This window comes from Dioscorea cayenensis, chromosome 5 (assembly GCF_009730915.1).
Source record: "Dioscorea cayenensis subsp. rotundata cultivar TDr96_F1 chromosome 5, TDr96_F1_v2_PseudoChromosome.rev07_lg8_w22 25.fasta, whole genome shotgun sequence".
Lineage (NCBI taxonomy): Eukaryota > Viridiplantae > Streptophyta > Magnoliopsida > Dioscoreales > Dioscoreaceae > Dioscorea > Dioscorea cayenensis.
Window position 1 is genome coordinate 594528 of NC_052475.1, and position 18325 is coordinate 612852.

General features: G+C 33.7%; 3 protein-coding genes across 4 annotated transcripts; 1 reads left to right on the plus strand and 2 right to left on the minus strand.

The window, feature by feature from the left end:
• Positions 1-586: 586 nt before the first annotated feature.
• On the minus strand, positions 587-1270 carry LOC120262347 (pleiotropic drug resistance protein 2-like). The gene is made up of 2 exons (XM_039270445.1): positions 910-1270; positions 587-829 (listed from the first exon to the last, which is right to left on the minus strand). Exons 1-2 carry the CDS (start codon positions 1239-1241, stop codon positions 685-687), a joined length of 477 nt encoding a protein of 158 aa, XP_039126379.1. The 5' UTR covers positions 1242-1270; the 3' UTR covers positions 587-684.
• A 7683-nt stretch (positions 1271-8953) lies between these two features.
• Positions 8954-11550, minus strand: LOC120262427 (protein BUD31 homolog 2). The gene is made up of 3 exons (XM_039270531.1): positions 11340-11550; positions 11073-11260; positions 8954-9371 (listed from the first exon to the last, which is right to left on the minus strand). The coding sequence occupies exons 1-3, from the start codon at positions 11431-11433 to the stop codon at positions 9216-9218; spliced, it is 438 nt and encodes a 145-aa protein (XP_039126465.1). The 5' UTR covers positions 11434-11550; the 3' UTR covers positions 8954-9215.
• A 138-nt stretch (positions 11551-11688) lies between these two features.
• LOC120262426 (histone deacetylase 9) lies at positions 11689-17601 on the plus strand. 2 transcript variants are annotated; one of them, XM_039270529.1, is made up of 15 exons: positions 11690-11818; positions 11885-11997; positions 12076-12193; positions 12307-12381; positions 12454-12673; positions 12828-12891; positions 13313-13405; positions 13497-13605; positions 13783-13832; positions 13900-13990; positions 15104-15174; positions 15422-15520; positions 15744-15810; positions 17053-17208; positions 17379-17601. In XM_039270529.1, exons 1-14 carry the CDS (start codon positions 11782-11784, stop codon positions 17139-17141), a joined length of 1296 nt encoding a protein of 431 aa, XP_039126463.1. In that variant the 5' UTR covers positions 11690-11781; the 3' UTR covers positions 17142-17208; positions 17379-17601. The 2 variants fall into 2 exon arrangements, with proteins under 2 accessions (XP_039126464.1, XP_039126463.1); XM_039270530.1 differs by lacking the exons at positions 15744-15810; positions 17053-17208; positions 17379-17601 and having other exon boundaries at positions 11689-11818; positions 15249-15520.
• Positions 17602-18325: the final 724 nt, after the last annotated feature.

The following is an 18325-nucleotide window of genomic DNA, read 5'->3' on the forward strand; positions in this document are numbered from 1 at the left end:
GTTATTACGAATATTGCTTTAATGGAAAAGGTCAGCCTGTTTACTCTTAAAAAAGTCAGCCTCCACACACTTTCATGCTAACTTAACTCAAACTAAATATTGGGATTTTTTTAGACAAGTTTATAGAGGTAAATAAAATAAAATAAAATAAAATAATCCAAGCACGAAGTCCAATATCCATGTGTGATATCTCATAGATGACAACAAAACATGCAACCTTAAAGTCAGTCCTCTTCAATTCAAAGGCGAATAGCATGTGCACATGCATACTATATATTATTATTTTTAAATAGTTAACCCACAAATATTATTACAACACCTTATCTGATTAATTGAAGCAATTTATTTATTTTTTTTTTAAAAAAATATTATTACAACAATCACATAAAAATACAAAGAACATAAATTAAAATACAAAAATTCACTAAAAATGGAAACTACAAAGTGCAAAAATTAAAAAAAATATAACAGAAAACTAGCACAACTTCACTTGTGTGGTGGAGCTAATTTGTACTTTTATTGTTTTAATATATGTAATTTATCCAATTTTTTTTATATATAAAAAAAACTAGCACAACAACAAAAACAAGAAGAACTAAAAAAACTAAAATAAAATCAAAACACAATCAAATGTTTTTCATTTCCAACAACTCTTCAACGAACTCATTAAAAACAACCAAAAATTTAAATAAAATAAAATAAAAAAACCTCGGTGAAGTTGATGACAGAGTTGAGCAGTGTCGGCAGCGCTCTACTCCCAACGTACACCTTCCCTTCCACTGATAACTCTTGAAACCGTACCTCAATCTTTGGCAGCTCCATGCCCACCCTGTTCATGTTTATATATATATATATATATACATATGAAGAAATAAATTTAAAGAAAAAAAAAAATGGGAAAACGGGCACCGTTCATAACGGCCTTTGATCCAACGAAGGAACTGTTCATTATCTTCATCAACATCGGCGAATATGCGACTCATGAGAGTCTTTTTAAGATGAGGTTTGAGACGTCGGACATCAACCTCATTTGTAACAAGTTGGCCGGTCAGAGATACATCAAGGATGATGCCTTTCCTGGCCCTGTCCGGAGTTGGAAGGCTCTCTAACTCCACCCATCTCGGATCTTTGTCATCATAGATGAAGTTGTAGTCACCTTCCTCCTCGTTGGCCCGAAAGCTCGCCGCCATTAGAGCCCGCCGGCTACTCCCCATCCGGCCGAGGTCGCCCGGCCACGCCATGAGCGGCTACTGCTGCAATTAATTGTGGTAATGAGATCACTTGTCAGCTCAGACATTGACTATATATATATATATAAATATTTATTGTAATAAAATGTAAGTTTAAAAATGGTAAATTTTAGATAAAATTTATTTGGAGTAAATTGATATAAATGCGATAAATCACGATTTATCGAATATGATTCACTTAAAGTAATTGATACAAATAATGATATTAATATTTTTATTTTATTTTTTTAAAAATTTTTTTATGTATAAATGTGATTGGAGTTTTGTTTGAGATTAACGGTGAGTGAAAAACACGTGAGAACGTTCTATTTTTAATTAAAATGGTTTATCTATTTTTAAACGTGAGAATATTCTAATCAATGATTAGCATGACTGTTTTGAATAATCAAATAGAGCCACACCATGACTGTCTCCTGTAAAATAATAATGCATGGCATGCCCCTTCCAGCTAGGAAATGGTTTTTAAATGTATGGCTAATTAACCTACCTTTTTATTTATAAGAAAAATAAAATACTATCTTTTCTGGTATATCGGTTATGAGAAATGGTTTTTAATAAAAAGTGGATAAACAAAAATGGTTTTTATATTTATATTTTTAAAGAATAACTTATTGTTTTTTTTAATATTATTTTTTAAGTTTTTTAATAAGTTTTTATGTGAAAAAACTAACGAGGTGAGCCGTTGATAGAGTAAAATGGAAACAGTTAAAGAGATTTTAATTTTCCAAGACATTGAATAGTTGTCAAGTGTTTTTTCAGTGAACTAAAAAATCTTTTTATTTGGGATATATATTTGTAATAATACTTTGTTGCAACTAAATAACCATATTTCCACTCTCACGGCCCTAGCAGTCTAGCATATATATTAATACTCAATTATTAATAAAATAAATCATATATATATATGCTCCTTGCATGAATTTTACAGATCCTGTTGTTGAAAAAAATCAAATAGTCAATTTTGACAATTTGAATAAATCTCTATTTTATGTTTTTTTTTTCTTCTAATTCAATTAAATTGAGTAATAATGTAAGCTGATCAAATTTCCAAACCTGTCCAATGTGAGTGATTATGGAAAGCAACCTACTGATTTGCACTCAGGCTAATCACATATACAGTGTTTCAATTTCCATCATCTGTAAAACTCCATTTGTAATACCCTGAACCTTTGGATACCTATTGGAAAATATATTCAGGGTATTACTACGGGTTAGTAATGAAATTTTTCTACGTAGTAATCTTGTTGAAAAACCCCAAGTGGAAATAACAAGGACCTAAGTGTAAAAAGTTTATAAAAGATTTTTGGTTAAAGAGTAATAGATTGATATAAAAATGTTTCGAAAAACCAAGGATCGAAAAGGTAAGGTGGTGAGCACTTTTTGAAATATTGTGTTATACTTAAAGGGACCATTGGATAATTTGAAAGGATCTTTTCGAGTAATACTATTTTTATAATTCAGGGACCATTTGTGAGTTTTTTTCAGGGACTATTTTTGTAATAAATTATGTTTTGAGGGACTAAATGTAAATTTCGGCTGAATCATAAGATTGGAGAAAAAATCTAGAGACTGAGTGTTGTTCATCTTCTCTCCACCATTTTGCTATCTAAGATCTCGAGAGTTTTTTAGAAAGAAAAGAGTGAGAGATTTGAGAGAAATTGGAAGAGATAAAGTTTGGTGATTTCGGAGGAGAATGGATGAAGTATTATTTTGGTAAGTATTTTGATGATTTATTTATTTATATACTTGAACGTATGTGTGATGTATTTGGTGGATTTAATGAAGAAAAAAATGATGGATTTGAGTGAAAAAAACTTTGGTATGTTGTTGTAGATGATGAGTGTATTTAAAATTGCTTTTGGTAAAAACCCTCAGATTTGGGATGGAAATTGCTTGAAAAATGGAGATGAGATTTTCGGTTTTACTGTAGCGTTACTGTAGCACCGAGATTAAAATTTGGTTTAGTTAATTAAATTGATGATTATGATGATTAGGAGGTTAATGATAATGGTTAGATTGAAATGGGTTGAGTTAGCCAAGTGGATTTGGTTGGATCAAACCAAGTTGGAATTGAATTGGTTGAATTGAATTGATTTGGTTGAGTTGGGCTTGATCAAATCAAGTTGAGATGGTTTGGGTTTGGTTCAGTTGATTTGGGTTAAGGGTTTTGGGCTGAACCAAGTTGGTTCAATGGATTTTGAATAAGAATTGAGTTGGTTCAAGCTGGTTCAGTTTGATTGAGTTTGGTTCAGTGCAATTAAGCTTGGTTCAGTGCAATTGAGCTTGGTTCAATGGAATTGAGATTTGTTCAGATTGGTTTAACTGTGTTTAGTCTAAATTGAGTTGGTTTAAGTGCAATTGAAAGCCAGTTGGATTATGCAGGTCGGATTTTAACCGATTGGGAGTGAAGTGGGCCCAATAGAGAGTTGATTATTATTTTTTTGTATTTTCTTTTGAGTTTTAAATATATTATTTATTTTTTTATTATATTATTCTCATAGGTGTTGCTCGATCTTGGGAGGGAGTTCCAGGAACCCAAGGACACCAGGTGAGTTGAGTAGTGGCTATTATTTTTAAATAATTGATTAATTATTATTATTTGAAATAATTATTTAATGGCTAGTATTTTGAAAAATAATTGTTTAAGTATTTCTTTTTATCATGTTTAATTGGCGTATAATGTTGAGGGTATCACGTATATTTATTTGCCGTTGATGTTCCCGACAATCGTATTGATACATCAATTTTCAGTATAATTATACGTGATTTATGAATAGTATAAATACATGTATATGTGATTTAATTATTCGGTTCATGAATTTATTTTTGGATGGTTATATATGCTTTTGATTTGGAATGATTTGTGAAATCATGTGCGTGTATTAAAATGTTTTTACCGACAATATTTGTGGGATCTGGTTTTCATTCCCCGGCATAGGAATGGTATTTTTGTATTTGGATTTTCATGATATTATGCATGTATCATCGCTGAATGTCCCGGATAAGGACCATGTGATATGATTTACTACAGTTTAGTATTGTCTTTGCGATCTACATGTTGGTTTGGATGGTGACGGCAGGGCTAAGGCCCGACTACTGCGATGAGTGGGTTCCCACGCCGGCCCTTTTAGAGGTGGCGTGGTGGACTCGAGTGTTGATTTGTCGGATCGGTGGGAGCGTAGAGCCTCGATTGGATTATACATCGGGATCCCGAGTCACCACACGGGACCGATGGGCCAACGTCAGGGTGCGAAGACTTGACGGCTCCCAACCTAGTCGCGACGGCGGCTAAGCCGGGGAGAGTTTTCAGGCTATGGATTTGAGAATGGTTTTATATTATTAGTTATTTTTGACATTGATTTATGATGAATTTATGTTTCAAAAGTTCTTTAAAAATGTATTTTTGCTAGAATTCAGTATTTTTGGAAAAGTTGGAAAAATTATTTAGCGAGTTGGTATTTATATACTTTTATATACACTATATTTAAGTATTTGGAATTATTAAGCCACTACCGACCAACCGAATGTCTCAGTAGTGCAGGAGCGGGACCCTAGATCGCTCGATCGAGTATAGAGCTAGTCGGGGTTGAGTCCAGGACCCGCAGTGGGTCCCCCTCTTTATTTCTTGTCATTGGTGTTGTGATCTTGTAGCGGTTGTCAGCCCAGAAATTAGAGTGATTATATTTATTAGTATTTATGTATTTTGAACCCTGTACTTGGTGAAAAAAATTGTAAATCGTGATTTGTAGAGGCTCGCTTTTGTTTAAAACGGGTGTCGGGTTTCAGGTTAAAAGGGAATTTTTAACCGATGAGGCTACATTTACCTCGGTAGAAGGGGTGGGTGTGACACCATTTTTCTTATGGTTTTTTTCTACTTTAGTTTGTGTATTCATTTGCCTCTTTCGTTGTAGTTTCTCACAATCACTTTTGTAAGTTGTGTAACTTGTGTTTTATCCTAAGATCTTTTTGTAATGTAACCACTGCTAGTGGACCATATGCTTTTTTTTTCATATGGCCTTGCTATATATAACTTTTGTACATTTCTTATGTTTTAATCTATTTGTTTTATCCATTTTTTTAAAAATAAATAAAAATAAAAATAAATTACAATTTCATTAAAAGCGGTCAAAGCAATACATACCATCAAATCCATTGGATAAAAGTTGAAGGAGATAAAGAACACTAACAAAACAAGAAGAAAAAAAAACATCGAAGATTAATTATGAGATGATTAGTGACAAAAGAGTAAGCTGATACAAAGACAATATCAATCTGCAAAAGTTCAAGTGGCACCTAGGAAACAATCTTTAGGTAAACCATCCATCCTAAGTAGTATATAAAAGATAAGTGAGTTTAAATCCTTAGGCTGGTTCAAAATTACTCATTATGTCTTTTGAATCTATGAATTTGTCAAATAAATCAAAACTTAATTTGCAGTTACCATGACAGAAATCCTTTGAATTCAGTGTTTTTATATAGATTTCTCAATATATATATATATATATATATATATTTAAATTAGGCTGAATTTTTTTTTAAAAAAACAATGAATAAACCACTGATTTATTGAAAGACAATTATAATATTCAAATTTTACATTAAGCTGGTTAAGTTTTTATATTTGAGATTATTAATGGTTTTTTTTAAAATATATATATATATATATATATATATATATATTTTGAAATGTGTCGATTTTGTAGTTAAAGGCAATTTTTTTCTCAAAAAGAAAAATAATGGTTTTATTTTTATTTTGTTAAAAGATTAAAAGATTTGAATTGTTATTATTCTTTACATCTTGTTTTGAGTCTGACATTGACAATAATGAAAAAAGAGAATAGCTAAAATGAAAACTTCAGCTCATTATGATATTCAAGTATAGTCGCTGAATGCCCCATCATTTCATTTATTATAGATGACGTGTAAAGTTGACATTTAATATACCAGTGTCTTTTTTAACGGAGTATAAAATAAAATAAATTAATGAGATTTATTTTTTATTTTTTAAGACATGAACTATACAATCAGATGTGTACATAAACCAAAAATAAATCATCCAACTATACACTATCACCTGATAATACGGGATTTGGACATTAAATCCTCACTCATAACCGAACATCTATTAAAAATTTAATAACAAATTTACTCATTTATTTTTTTAATAAAAATCATAAATTTCTTCTCATACACATAATATTTCACTGATGATAAATATTAATAAAAAAATTTATTATTTTAAAATAATTATTAAAAAGTTTATTTGTTGAACTTCACTACTTTTATTCTTACAATTTCATCCTATATATAATGGAATTTTTATTTGCCAGCTTTTAAATATTTTGTTGTTATTAAAGTGATAAAACATAACTTTGTTAAATCTTCTAAATGTGTCTAATCTTTATATTAGGTGAATAATCAAATATATTGCACTGATTTTGAGTAATTGTTTTTGAAACACCGATAATATAATATTTTATTTATTTTAACGCCTTTGAGCCTACTACATCCAAAAGAAACCAATATGCATGCATGAGTTCATGGCCTTAAAAACTAAAGACATGGAATAAGCCAAATAATAATCCATCCTGAAAAACAATAGAAAAGAATGGTTGCTGTTGAAGCCAGCAATTCGTACTCAGTGTCTGGTCACTTGCAAGACTTTTTTTTTATTATTTTTTAATTTAAATAAAAGTGGATAAACCTTGGAAGACTTTTTGGTTCTATGGATTCCATCACTCATTTATTTATTGCTTTAGTTGGAACTTGGAATAAGATAATGGCTAAGCACTGTACTAACATTTTAATTTACAATGAGTAGTTTTTTAGGAAATAAACCAAATACATTTTGTCTCCTACAAGAGAATTATTTTATTTATTAGGATGCCATTCCAGCAGCCAACAACCATCTCATTCCAAGGGAAGGGAGGGAAAGAATCTCTTAATTTTAATTAAAAATATACAATGTAAATAAAAAAATTATAATGATATCATGTTTTTTTTTAATTAATAAATGATACAAACGCAGCTCTATAAAAGATTATTAAAAAAATATACAATTACAGTAATGCATCAATTATAATAGCTTAATAATATTTTAAAAATTTATTATTTGAGATGGTTAGCATGGTATATGAGCCAATGACGATATGTCATTGAAGAAGTTATATCAAACACTATAATCTAATAATAATATATATTTTTAAAAAATTTTTATAATTTTTTAAAGGTTTTTAAGATAATTTTTCTCATAAAAAAATCCACTAATAAATAAATACATAATATTGTTTAAGTGTTTGTCTACCGTGTTTAGTTTCAATTATGCACCAAACACTCACTGTTTGAGTGACTTTCCACTGGACTGTCCGGTGGCCGTTGGCATCACGATCTATCAAAAATGTTTTAGAAAAAAGAATAATTGTAAACTGTAATTGGTTTCCTCCTTTTTGAGAGGAAAGTAGTTGGAATTTTAATGACAGTAGAATCTATTTAAAGTCTTTGATGGCCGGCAAGGGCAGTTTCTTTGTCAGATTAGTCCTCCTTGTATTAACACAAAGTCAAACTTCTTTTTAAATATTATATGTATACTTTTTTGGCAAAATTTCTCATTTATCTCGCAGTTAATGTAATCCATAATTATTATATTAAATATTAAATTATGTTATAAAATTTACTTCTTCTATCATTTTACAATGAGATGAAAGAAGAATATGTTTTTTTAAAAAAAGAAATTGAATAAACTAGTTTTTGACTTAAATAAGGGCATCAAATCACATAAAGGTTGTTTGAGGATTTTTATTTATTCATTAATTTTTAACTTATTTATCACAAAATGATTTATTTGCCTTCTTTGTAATCTGACAAGGAGAATTGTTAGTAACACGCAAAATATAATAATAATAAAAAAAGAAATATGTTAAGTGATTGAATAAACAAAATGCACAACCAATCAAGGAATAGTGGAAGGTGGAAGTCAAGGTTACACTTGAGTGGATTAGTTAAGCAAGGCTAATCACTAAGTTAGATACTAACTAAAGAAAAATTTAATAATATCAGAGAGGAAGAAAGAATAATAACAGGTGGGCATCATAATTAATTGGGGAAATAAATAATTTGGACTTGGGAAGGATGCATGAGTTTTTGGGGTCTTCTTAAAATGGTGATTGGTATCTTCAAATCAGGTCCCACTCAACTAGCACACCTTTGTTTCATGATCGAAGAAACTTTTGCTTGTCTTCAGTGTTCTTTATGTGCTTGGTCAATTGGTGGCTCAACTAATCAGAGTTTGCCGTTGAATTGTATGTGACCTTAAAGTCCGGTCAAAAGAAGAAGAGGAAGTTTTCACAACAAACAGGAAATACTTTTTATATATATATATATATATATAAAAAGCCAATAAGTTAGAAGAACTAATGGGTAAACTTGGAAAATTTCTCAGGGCGCTATAAGGAATTTGCCATAGATTTTAAGTAGCACTACAACTCTACAAGAAAGAAAAAGAAACTTTTATGAAAGAAAAAGAGAGCTTTATGAGACGAGACAAAAAAGAAGCAAAATCAATGTCTTTGTAGGTTAATAATAGCAGTAAGAAAGTTTTGCTTGCAAGTGACAATGTCAATTCACAAAACACAATATAAATGGCAATCAATATGGGAAGAAAGTTTCATTCAGACGGGTAGCATTATTAAATGATAATAACAAGGGAAGAGACTTTCACACAGAGATAAGCATTAATTTTGGCCATCCTGATTCCTGTGCAATATATGTCCCAGATTAATACATACACACCTTGTTCAGCCAGAATCAACTTTCTGGTTTAGAAATTGACAACAGTTTGATCCTCTACTCAGATGACAATCAATATTACAATATTCAGAGATACACTCCAAATTATAAGTCAAGGAAGGAGCCTAATGTCACACAGACTATTAATTAAGAGTTGTTGGGATTGGATGTAAGAAAAGCTCAATCGCCGCTAGCACATCCCCTGCAACCACAGTGGACGCATTCTATAACCTTCTCCTCCCTCAAGTGTTTTGGAACCCTGCACACACATGTCGTCTGGAAGTTGTGATCTCGTGGTTGCATACAACGGAGGCAGCAAAGACGTTCATATCCAGACTGCACAAAGCCGAACAAAAAGCTCTTTAATACTAATGTAACTCCAAAAAAATGCAAGTAGACAGAGACAATATTCTGAATAAACTGGAAAAAAAATGTATAAGAGAACACATGACAATTGTTTATATTAATAACTGATGTGTGCTTCAGAATCAAGTAGCAGATTACATTCGGAAATGGCTGCTAGAAAAAGAATTTCTGTAAACTTGTACTGGTGTTACATATGGGTAATACAAATTGTCAGCATTATGCCAAAAGAATCTTCATGACTTATCTATCTGAGTCCAAGTAGAAAATTTTTGAAAGTCTTCAACATACGAGCAACAAGGGCTTGTGAAGAAAAAAGGTATGCTCAATCTCTTCATATACAAAGAGAAGACAATTTAAGAAAATAGTAAAACAATGTGCAAGTACCTAGGTGCACAGCATGATTATATGCAGCAAATGGGGAAAAAAATTTCTTACTAAAGCAACTCAAAAACTGCCCTAAAACCCATCGACACAACCAATAGTTGAATGCTGATACAGGAAAAACAAGACTAGCTCCAAAGAGCAACTGAAATAATTAGAACTCGCAAAAATTAGAAAACGAACTCCATAAAAAGACACAAGAAAGTTGAATAATTTTCTTATGTTTGGTTGTGGAAGAAATCAGTAACGAGAAAAACAGGATGCACAAGTTTCTCTGTTTCTTCCAAGATTATTCTGATTCATAATACAGAGAATATAAGAGAAATCTAAACAAGGTTTTTCTAAAGAATATCCTGATTATCTGGGTGTAACTCAGAGTAATCAATGACAACGAGTGAGGGCACCACCGCCTTCCAGTAACAAAGCAACCAGCCCAACTGGCACAGAGAAATTGTATATACACCATTATAAGCATGCAGTCTGGTACTGGAGCAGAATACCTATTCCCTGGTGTTACTCCAAACCCTAGCCAACAAGAGAAAGCGCTTTACAATAAATCTTCAACTGTTCCTCTCTCCAAAGATGCCAGAAAATCAGGGCTCACTAGAAGACATTTTGAGGCATAGATGTCTTCCTGCATGGTTAAATAATGCACAAACTCCAGCAGATCTATTTTCACATTTCCTACTTCCAGAAGCATTCTTAAAAGTTAAACAGTGGAATTTCTGGTTTTGGGGAGCAAGGCTAAAACCTTCAAAATAGGCCAAAAAATCTCCCAAATCCTTAGGTAGGCATTGTATTCAGGACTAGCTATATGAGATTTGAAGGAAATCTGAATCTGAAAATTACAGGGTTATTATAAAGCTTCCACTTCTTCTTGTTGTTCCAGCCCAAGCACACAGTGCTTATTTCCACTGAATAGTCAGGATGTATGACTTAAACCATTGCTGTGAAGGTTCAAAACTTCAAATAACTAGAGTGCCATTAAATAAAGACTTGATTCCAAGGAAAGCCTTATGTGTCACAATCTGAAATGGTATCACTTTGAATGCTATTGAGGAATAAATAGTTCTTATGGATTGACCAAAAAATAAAAAATAAAAAAAATTGCAGTTTTCATCACAATGTATGTGTTCGAGTTTAACAGAAACTATAGACAGATGACAATTGCGTAAAATATTTAGATAACAAGCGTGGATGTATGATCATCAAGGTTTCTGAACTACCAAAAAGATAAATATTGCACGAATTTAATAAATTTAGGGTTAGGGCAAAAACGAATCAACCAACCTTCTTCCACTTGGCGATCAGATTACGATCCGCATACCCTTGATCCAAGCAAAACTCATACAATTCCTTCGAAATCTCCTTCCTGCGGAAATAAAGATCGTAAATATACCGACTTTTCTGATGCGCGATCTTGAAAATAGGCCACAATGCTTCGCACTTCCTCTTCCCATCATGCGGATCGTTCTCAGCTACACATTAACAAAACCTAATCAGCAAAACAAGCATATGAGCCATCAAATAGAAACCAAAAGATCAGAACAAGCAAACCTTCTCTCATCTTAGCCTCGAGCTCGCGGAGAGTCGGCTCGATGAGTTCCCATCCTTCTGGGTACTTCACACGGCTCGTCTTCACCTTCGGCATCTCCTTCTCCTTCCCCTCAAATCAGCAGCAAAATCGAAGCTTGATGAAGCTCAAGAGATCTTGATTGAGAGAGATAGAGAGAGAATCCGCTAGGGTTTTCGGTCGGGCTCTGGAACTCGAGCTTCGGTCTTATATATTCCACTGACACCGTTCATCTCATCAATGGACGGTCCATATTAAATCGGGGTTTAATCCACCGGCTTCAATCTGGACCGTCCGTAATAATAGTTTAACGATCTCAACGAAGTGTTCCTCTTCCCCAAATTTCGCTCCCGGCTCTCCGTTCTCCCGAGCTCTCGATCTTCTCTCATGGCGGTGCTCTTGTAGGAGTACCCACCAACTAGCACGATGCCCTCGAAGGACCGAATTGCCTACTTCTACGACGGTATTTCCTTGCCAATCCCTTCTTTTTCTCCTTGTTATTCTTCAAAGTTCGAGTTCTTTCTTTCAGGGGATGTGGGGAGTGTGTACTTTGGACCGAATCATCCGATGAAGCCACACCGCCTTTGCATGACCCATCATCTTGTTCTTTCGTATGGGCTTCACAACAAGATGGAGATTTATGTGAGTTTGAACGCTTATTTTGTTTATTTTGTAGCATTATTTGTGCTTGATTCGTTCCCTTGCTCTCGGTTTTTGTAGCGGCCGCACAAGGCGTATCCGGTGGAGCTTGCGCAGTTCCATTCGCCGGATTATGTGGAGTTCTTGCATCGAATCACTCCTGACACGCAACACTTGTTTGCTAATGACCTCAAGCGATGTAAGTGCTTACTTCCTTCATCTGCTTCTCTTTATGCATCAAATCGTGTGCTAAAGCAAGCATTTTGGAAGAATTTATGAGGCTTGTTGCTAATGTGTACTTGACACCAATAGATAATCTTGGTGAAGACTGCCCTGTTTTTGATAATCTGTTTGAGTTCTGTCAGATGTATGCTGGCGGCACGATAGGTAAGCTTTGTTGGCTTTGGTGTAAGTGGAACAACAATGCATGAATTTTCTCAGCTGCCATTTGTTATATAGATGCTGCCAGAAGGTTGAACAATAAACTTTGTGATATTGCTGTAAATTGGGCTGGTGGTCTACATCACGCAAAGAAATGTGAGGCGTCCGGATTTTGCTATATCAACGACTTGGTATTGGGAATATTGGAGCTGCTTAAGCATCATGCTCGAGTGCTATACATTGATATTGATGTTCATCATGGGGATGGAGTTGAAGAAGCCTTCTACTTTACAGACAGGTAATGGCTGTAATAACTTATTCGACAGAAGTTTTAGATGTATATAGGAAACTATAGTTCTTACAGCTGAGATTTTTGTACGCTGAGCATCTCATTACTTTCCTTTTTATGATGGTACCACTTGTATTAATCTTTTATAGCCTCAATACCTCAGGGTAATGACAGTCAGTTTTCACAAGTTCGGTGACATGTTCTTTCCGGGAACTGGCGACGTTAAGGTAGTAAATTTCTCATTTCACAGTTGATGACATAAGGTTTTGGACTGATTTATTGTACATGTTTCATTCTGTAGTTTTTGTGGTAGACTGTACGTTTGATGCAAAGATCATTGATAAATGTTTTGTGTCTTACCTATTGAACCCATTTATAACCTCATTTGCATTGGTGTGGCAAATTTCTTTCTTTGGAATAAGTAGTCCTAGATTAGATCATTTGAATTACATGCAAGAACGTGACCAGGTTATTTAATAAAATTTAAAGTGCTAGTGGATCTTTTGTGGCCTCCAAATGGAGGCTCAAAATGCTGTGATGTCATCTTCTTCTCAACAGTATATATATATAAATGTATGCATATACATTCATATACTTGTTAGGTTTGCTGTAACTAATCATGATAGTGTTGCCTTTTTATTTTTGAAGGATATTGGTGAAAGAGAAGGAAAGTACTATGCGATCAATGTGCCACTTAAAGATGGCATAGATGATGCCTCCTTTATTCGACTTTTCAAGATAGTAAGTCGGGAACCTCTTGGGTGGTAAGATCAATGAATAATGCAACATTTATGTTTCTAATGATTTTAACTAAAGTTATTCCATCTTGTAGATCATTGCCAAGGTTGTTGAGACATATTTACCAAATGTTATAGTTCTTCAATGTGGAGCTGATTCTCTTGCTGGAGATCGCTTGGGTTGCTTCAATCTCTCCATAGATGGTGTTTATCCTACTAATGCCTGGCTGATATTATCAATATATTAATAGTTCCTTTTTTGAATATATACATTTAAGTTGTAGATAGCATCCTCCTTAGCTCACGTTATTAGTTTTTTAACTTTTATTGGTTGCCTTGATTGGGCTTATATTTACAGTTACCAGTATGATATCATTTCAGGGCATGCTGAATGTGTGAAGTTTGTGAAAAATTTCAAATTACCTTTGCTGGTATGTCTTCAAATCTGACCATTTTATTGGCATATGGTTGTTATTTAACTGACAACCCACTTGTTAGGTAACTGGTGGTGGTGGTTACACTAAGGAAAATGTAGCTCGTTGCTGGACTGTTGAAACTGGAGTTTTATTAGAGACAGAGCTTCCAAATGGTATAAATATGCATTTTCTTTCTCATAATTTGATTTGTACATGCAATCATCAATCAAGAGAGACTGCGAAACTGTATGAAACCCATATCTAACATCTTCTTTTTGACCACTTTTTAGTTAGAGCACTTCAGACAAACAAGTGATTCTAATTTGTGTGAGACAGCCCTGCTTTCCAATGTAATTGGTAGATGGATTGCTGTTTAAATATAAATTTAAATTCAAATAAGAAAGTGTCCTGTTGGAAGTATTTCAAAATACAAAGGGTTTGGAAATGCAGGATTTGGAAAAATGAGTTCAGGCTGAACTTCCAACTTTTATGCTTTAAGTGGGATTTTTAGATCCACTCTTCAGTTCCATCTTGATAATCAAACCATATATTTGAGTTGAGGTATAGATTCTGGGGTTCAAATTCTGGGAGAACAAAAGAGACCCTGAGTGGATATCATGGTGTGTTGTTTGAATGGGAAATAGCAACAAATCATTTTGTGGTAGCCTTTTGGACATGATCTTGTAGATGCCAATGGTGAAATGCTGACGCAATATGATTTGATAAGGCTTGTTCTTCATTTTCATGTTAACATTTGCATTTCCTTTTTATGAAGAAAGGCTTACCATTCACTTCATCTTAAACATATGTAGGGGCATTTTGCTTCCACTTTGGACAGTCTTATGACATCTTCCCTAAGCTTTTCTATGGACACCAGAGAAGTGGTTACCTCCAGGCAGTAAAGCTATTTTAGATCCTTAACACAATTTCATATTTCCACATACATGAAATAAACCTCTTAGTGGACTGTCATTTTTAACTGAAAGGCATCAACTCGAGTAAGGTTTTTTGTCATCTCATTTACACATAATATGTCCAAGATGTATGCATTAGTTTATTCTGCATGTTACAATTTGTGTTTTGGTTAATTGTTTCTATTTAGTTAATTCCTTTATGGTTCTACGACATACCCATCTTAATTTCAAATTTGTTAAATAGAATGCAACATCTTCTTGGGTAAGTTTTTGTGTATAAATATTTATGAATCAACATGAGACCACTTATTATTTATTGATTATGCTTTCATTACCTGGTTTCTAACACTACATTTATTCTGTCTTTCACAGAAATTCCTGACAATGAATATATTCAATATTTTGCTCCAGAATTTTCACTGAAGATTCAGAGTGGAAACTTGGTAAGGTGGTTGTTATAGTTTTGCAATCATATTCAACTGCCTGTTGTCACAGATCTTGATGTTACTGGTATCAGGTGTACCTCTCCCCTCTGAGTGAATAACAACTCTACGACGAGAACCCGATTTCAATATCGCTAATTGAACCTCTATTTATTCAACTCTCTCACACAGCTTTTATAATTGGCTCTTTAGCAACAATTTTCTTGGAATGTTTCAAACTTTTATCCTTTTAAAATCAATTTTGTAGGAGAACTTGAACAGTAAATCATACTTGAGCTCGATCAAAGTACAAGTTCTGGAAAGTCTTCGGTGCATACAGCATGCTCCAAGTGTTCAGATGCAAGAGGTAAGTTAATTGTGTTTATTATTTGGACTATTGCAGATCATTAGTGGCTTGACTTAACCTGTTTTTTTATATTCATGGCTTGTTTCTCACCTAATGGGAGACCTTGTGCATAGTTTTTGAGGGTCATAGATTTTCTTTCTGGTTGCACAACTTTTTAAATTTATTGTGAAAAAGGAATTTTATTTGCCATGCCCATGCCAAAGCACTTATGATTTACCTGCAGGTTCCCCCAGATTTTTATATTCCAGATTTTGATGAAGATGAGCAAGACCCTGATGAACGAGTAGACCGTAAGTGTTATATTTCAATAATAATACTTGAATATTTACGAATATTTGCTTTAAATATTTACTTGAAAGTTTGTAGAATCGAATCCCACATCAAAGAAAAGGGAAAAGGGTGCAGGTCCTTGAGATGGTTCAAAAGGACCTGCAGGTCTCTGCAATGCCCTCATTTTAAGATTTTTTGTTTTTTAAAAAATTAGTTTTGTTGAAATTACCACTCTATCCCAATGTTGTTTTCTCCTTTTCTTCCCCTCCTTCCCTGGCGACCTCCTGCACCTTGCCCAGCCATGGCGAGTGTGCATCAGGTCAGGCATGTCCGGTGAGCTCATGCAGGGCTAACGAGCTCACTTGCGGCATCATAATCCTTGCCCTCTGCATCACAACAACACAATGAACATAAACAACAGCAACAAGGTGATGGTAAGCCTGTGTCATCCTCATAATCCTCTCCCCATCCATGTCCTTAACCACCATGGGCAATAATGCTTCATGTGGCTGCTCAAAAGAAACACAAGCTCACACGGGCACAAAGCCATGAGTCTCAATTTCATCTCCATTGCCTCCATTCTCTCTGCCAGAGCCCCTGGGCATGCTCGTCCCAATCTTGGGGAGATTTGTGGGCTATGCTACCTCTGGAGTGTGCCGTCCTCTTCATCATCAAATAATTCGCCTTCAGAGTCATTTTAGCCACCGGGATTGATTCGCATGGTGGATAAGCTTGCCTTGGTGAGCTCACCGGGTCATGGCGAACTCATGCGTGACCTTGCAAGCTACATGCGAGTTCCCACAGACCCAAATGAGCTCACTAGGAGAGAAAGCATAGAGGCAAGTGTAAAATTATAATTTTTTTATTAAAAAAATATTCAATTAATTTAAAATATATGGATTGAATGCGAAAGTTTTTGTAATAAAATGGTTTTTTTGGTTTTAGAAAGTCATAGGTATTCTTGGGGTGTGTTTGGGAATGGGGAGGCACTTTGTGGTCATTCCTTGTTAAGAAAAAGGAATAAAACTTGGAAGAGCCATAACGAATCTGAAGGTCCTTGATATTTTGTTTTGTTATTGATTCTGTTTCCACTGCTTCTTCTTCTCCTCTAAATCATTCTTATTACTGTGACAAATTTCTTTTAAGATGGTACAGGAATTTTTTAAGCAAACTAACTTAACCTTTCTTTTCAGAGTTTTGATACTGTATTCTTCAATTTCCTAACAGCAGTGTTTCCTCCTTTTGTTAACTTGCTATGTCAGAGCATACCCAAGACAAGCAAATTCAGCGCGATGATGAATATTATGAAGGGGATAATGACAATGATCAAAACATGGACGATGGTCCCTAAACTGAAAACAATTTATGCAGGCACAAAATGCTGTGTTCACTGGAATATTATAGTATTTAGACTCAAGGTATGCCTTATAAACTTTCTTTCCAATCAATCATTCAGACTTATACTTTGCAGCTCCAAACTAAACTGCTTCATTGCTAGTATGATTGTAAACCTAGTTAGATGAGGCTCATAAAATCATGGGAGATGATGTCTGCAATTCTTTGACATTCCTTGGTTTTCGTGGTGCAGATGTTGTCAAAGCTCTTCACAATTGATCAATAGACTGATTAGTTATTATAGGTAAACCATTTTCAGACTGGCAGGAGCATTTTGGGAGAGGACAAAAGAAGTTCTCTGTTTCTTGTTCATGTTTGGAAGAAACTCTGTGCATACATACCTCTAAACAGTAATATAACATACATTGAAATGTTACAAGAACCATCAAACCCATTTAAAGAAATTCTTTAAACAATTGGGTGCAATGCTTGCTGTTTTCTTTTTTGTTCAATGTACCTGTGAATTTCCAGTCAATTCAAAGCTCCTTTCAATGATATGATAACAGATTAAGGTAATTATTTTTTCTGTCATCAGGGAATGAATGCAGGTTTGTGAATAATTCTGACCCTTTTGTCCTCATATAGGAAGCTTCAAAGTTTGTTTTGGTGCAAGCTAATAAGGCACTAATGTGATGATGAAAAAAAAAGTGATTATTTCTATTGTTTGATAAGCTAATCATCACTTGCTTGCACTCAAAACTCAGTTCATTCTCATCTTATCTTCTTCATTGATGAATATGAGAAATATCTTGGAGCCAAAAACCAAGTGAATTTGATTCTTTTGAAACTTGGGATATGAGACAACATCCGAAGTTCCTGAAGCCACAAATAGTGGTTAGATTTTTGCAAACTTTGTCCAAGCAAGATGTAACTATCCTGACAATGAGGAGAAAAACAAATGGCTTTTACAAGTTGGTTCTCATTGCATGATGAGAAACGTGACCATTTTATTTTAGATGGTGACATTGATAATTATAAAATTCAAAGTTATGGTTTTTATTTTTATTATTTTATTTTATTAATTAAATTCTATATTTCCATAATTATTTCCATAACAACGTTATAATGCATTGTTTAAAGAAATAAATTTTTTATTTATTTACCAAAAAAAAAAATAAACACTCCTTGGAGCCCCTTAAA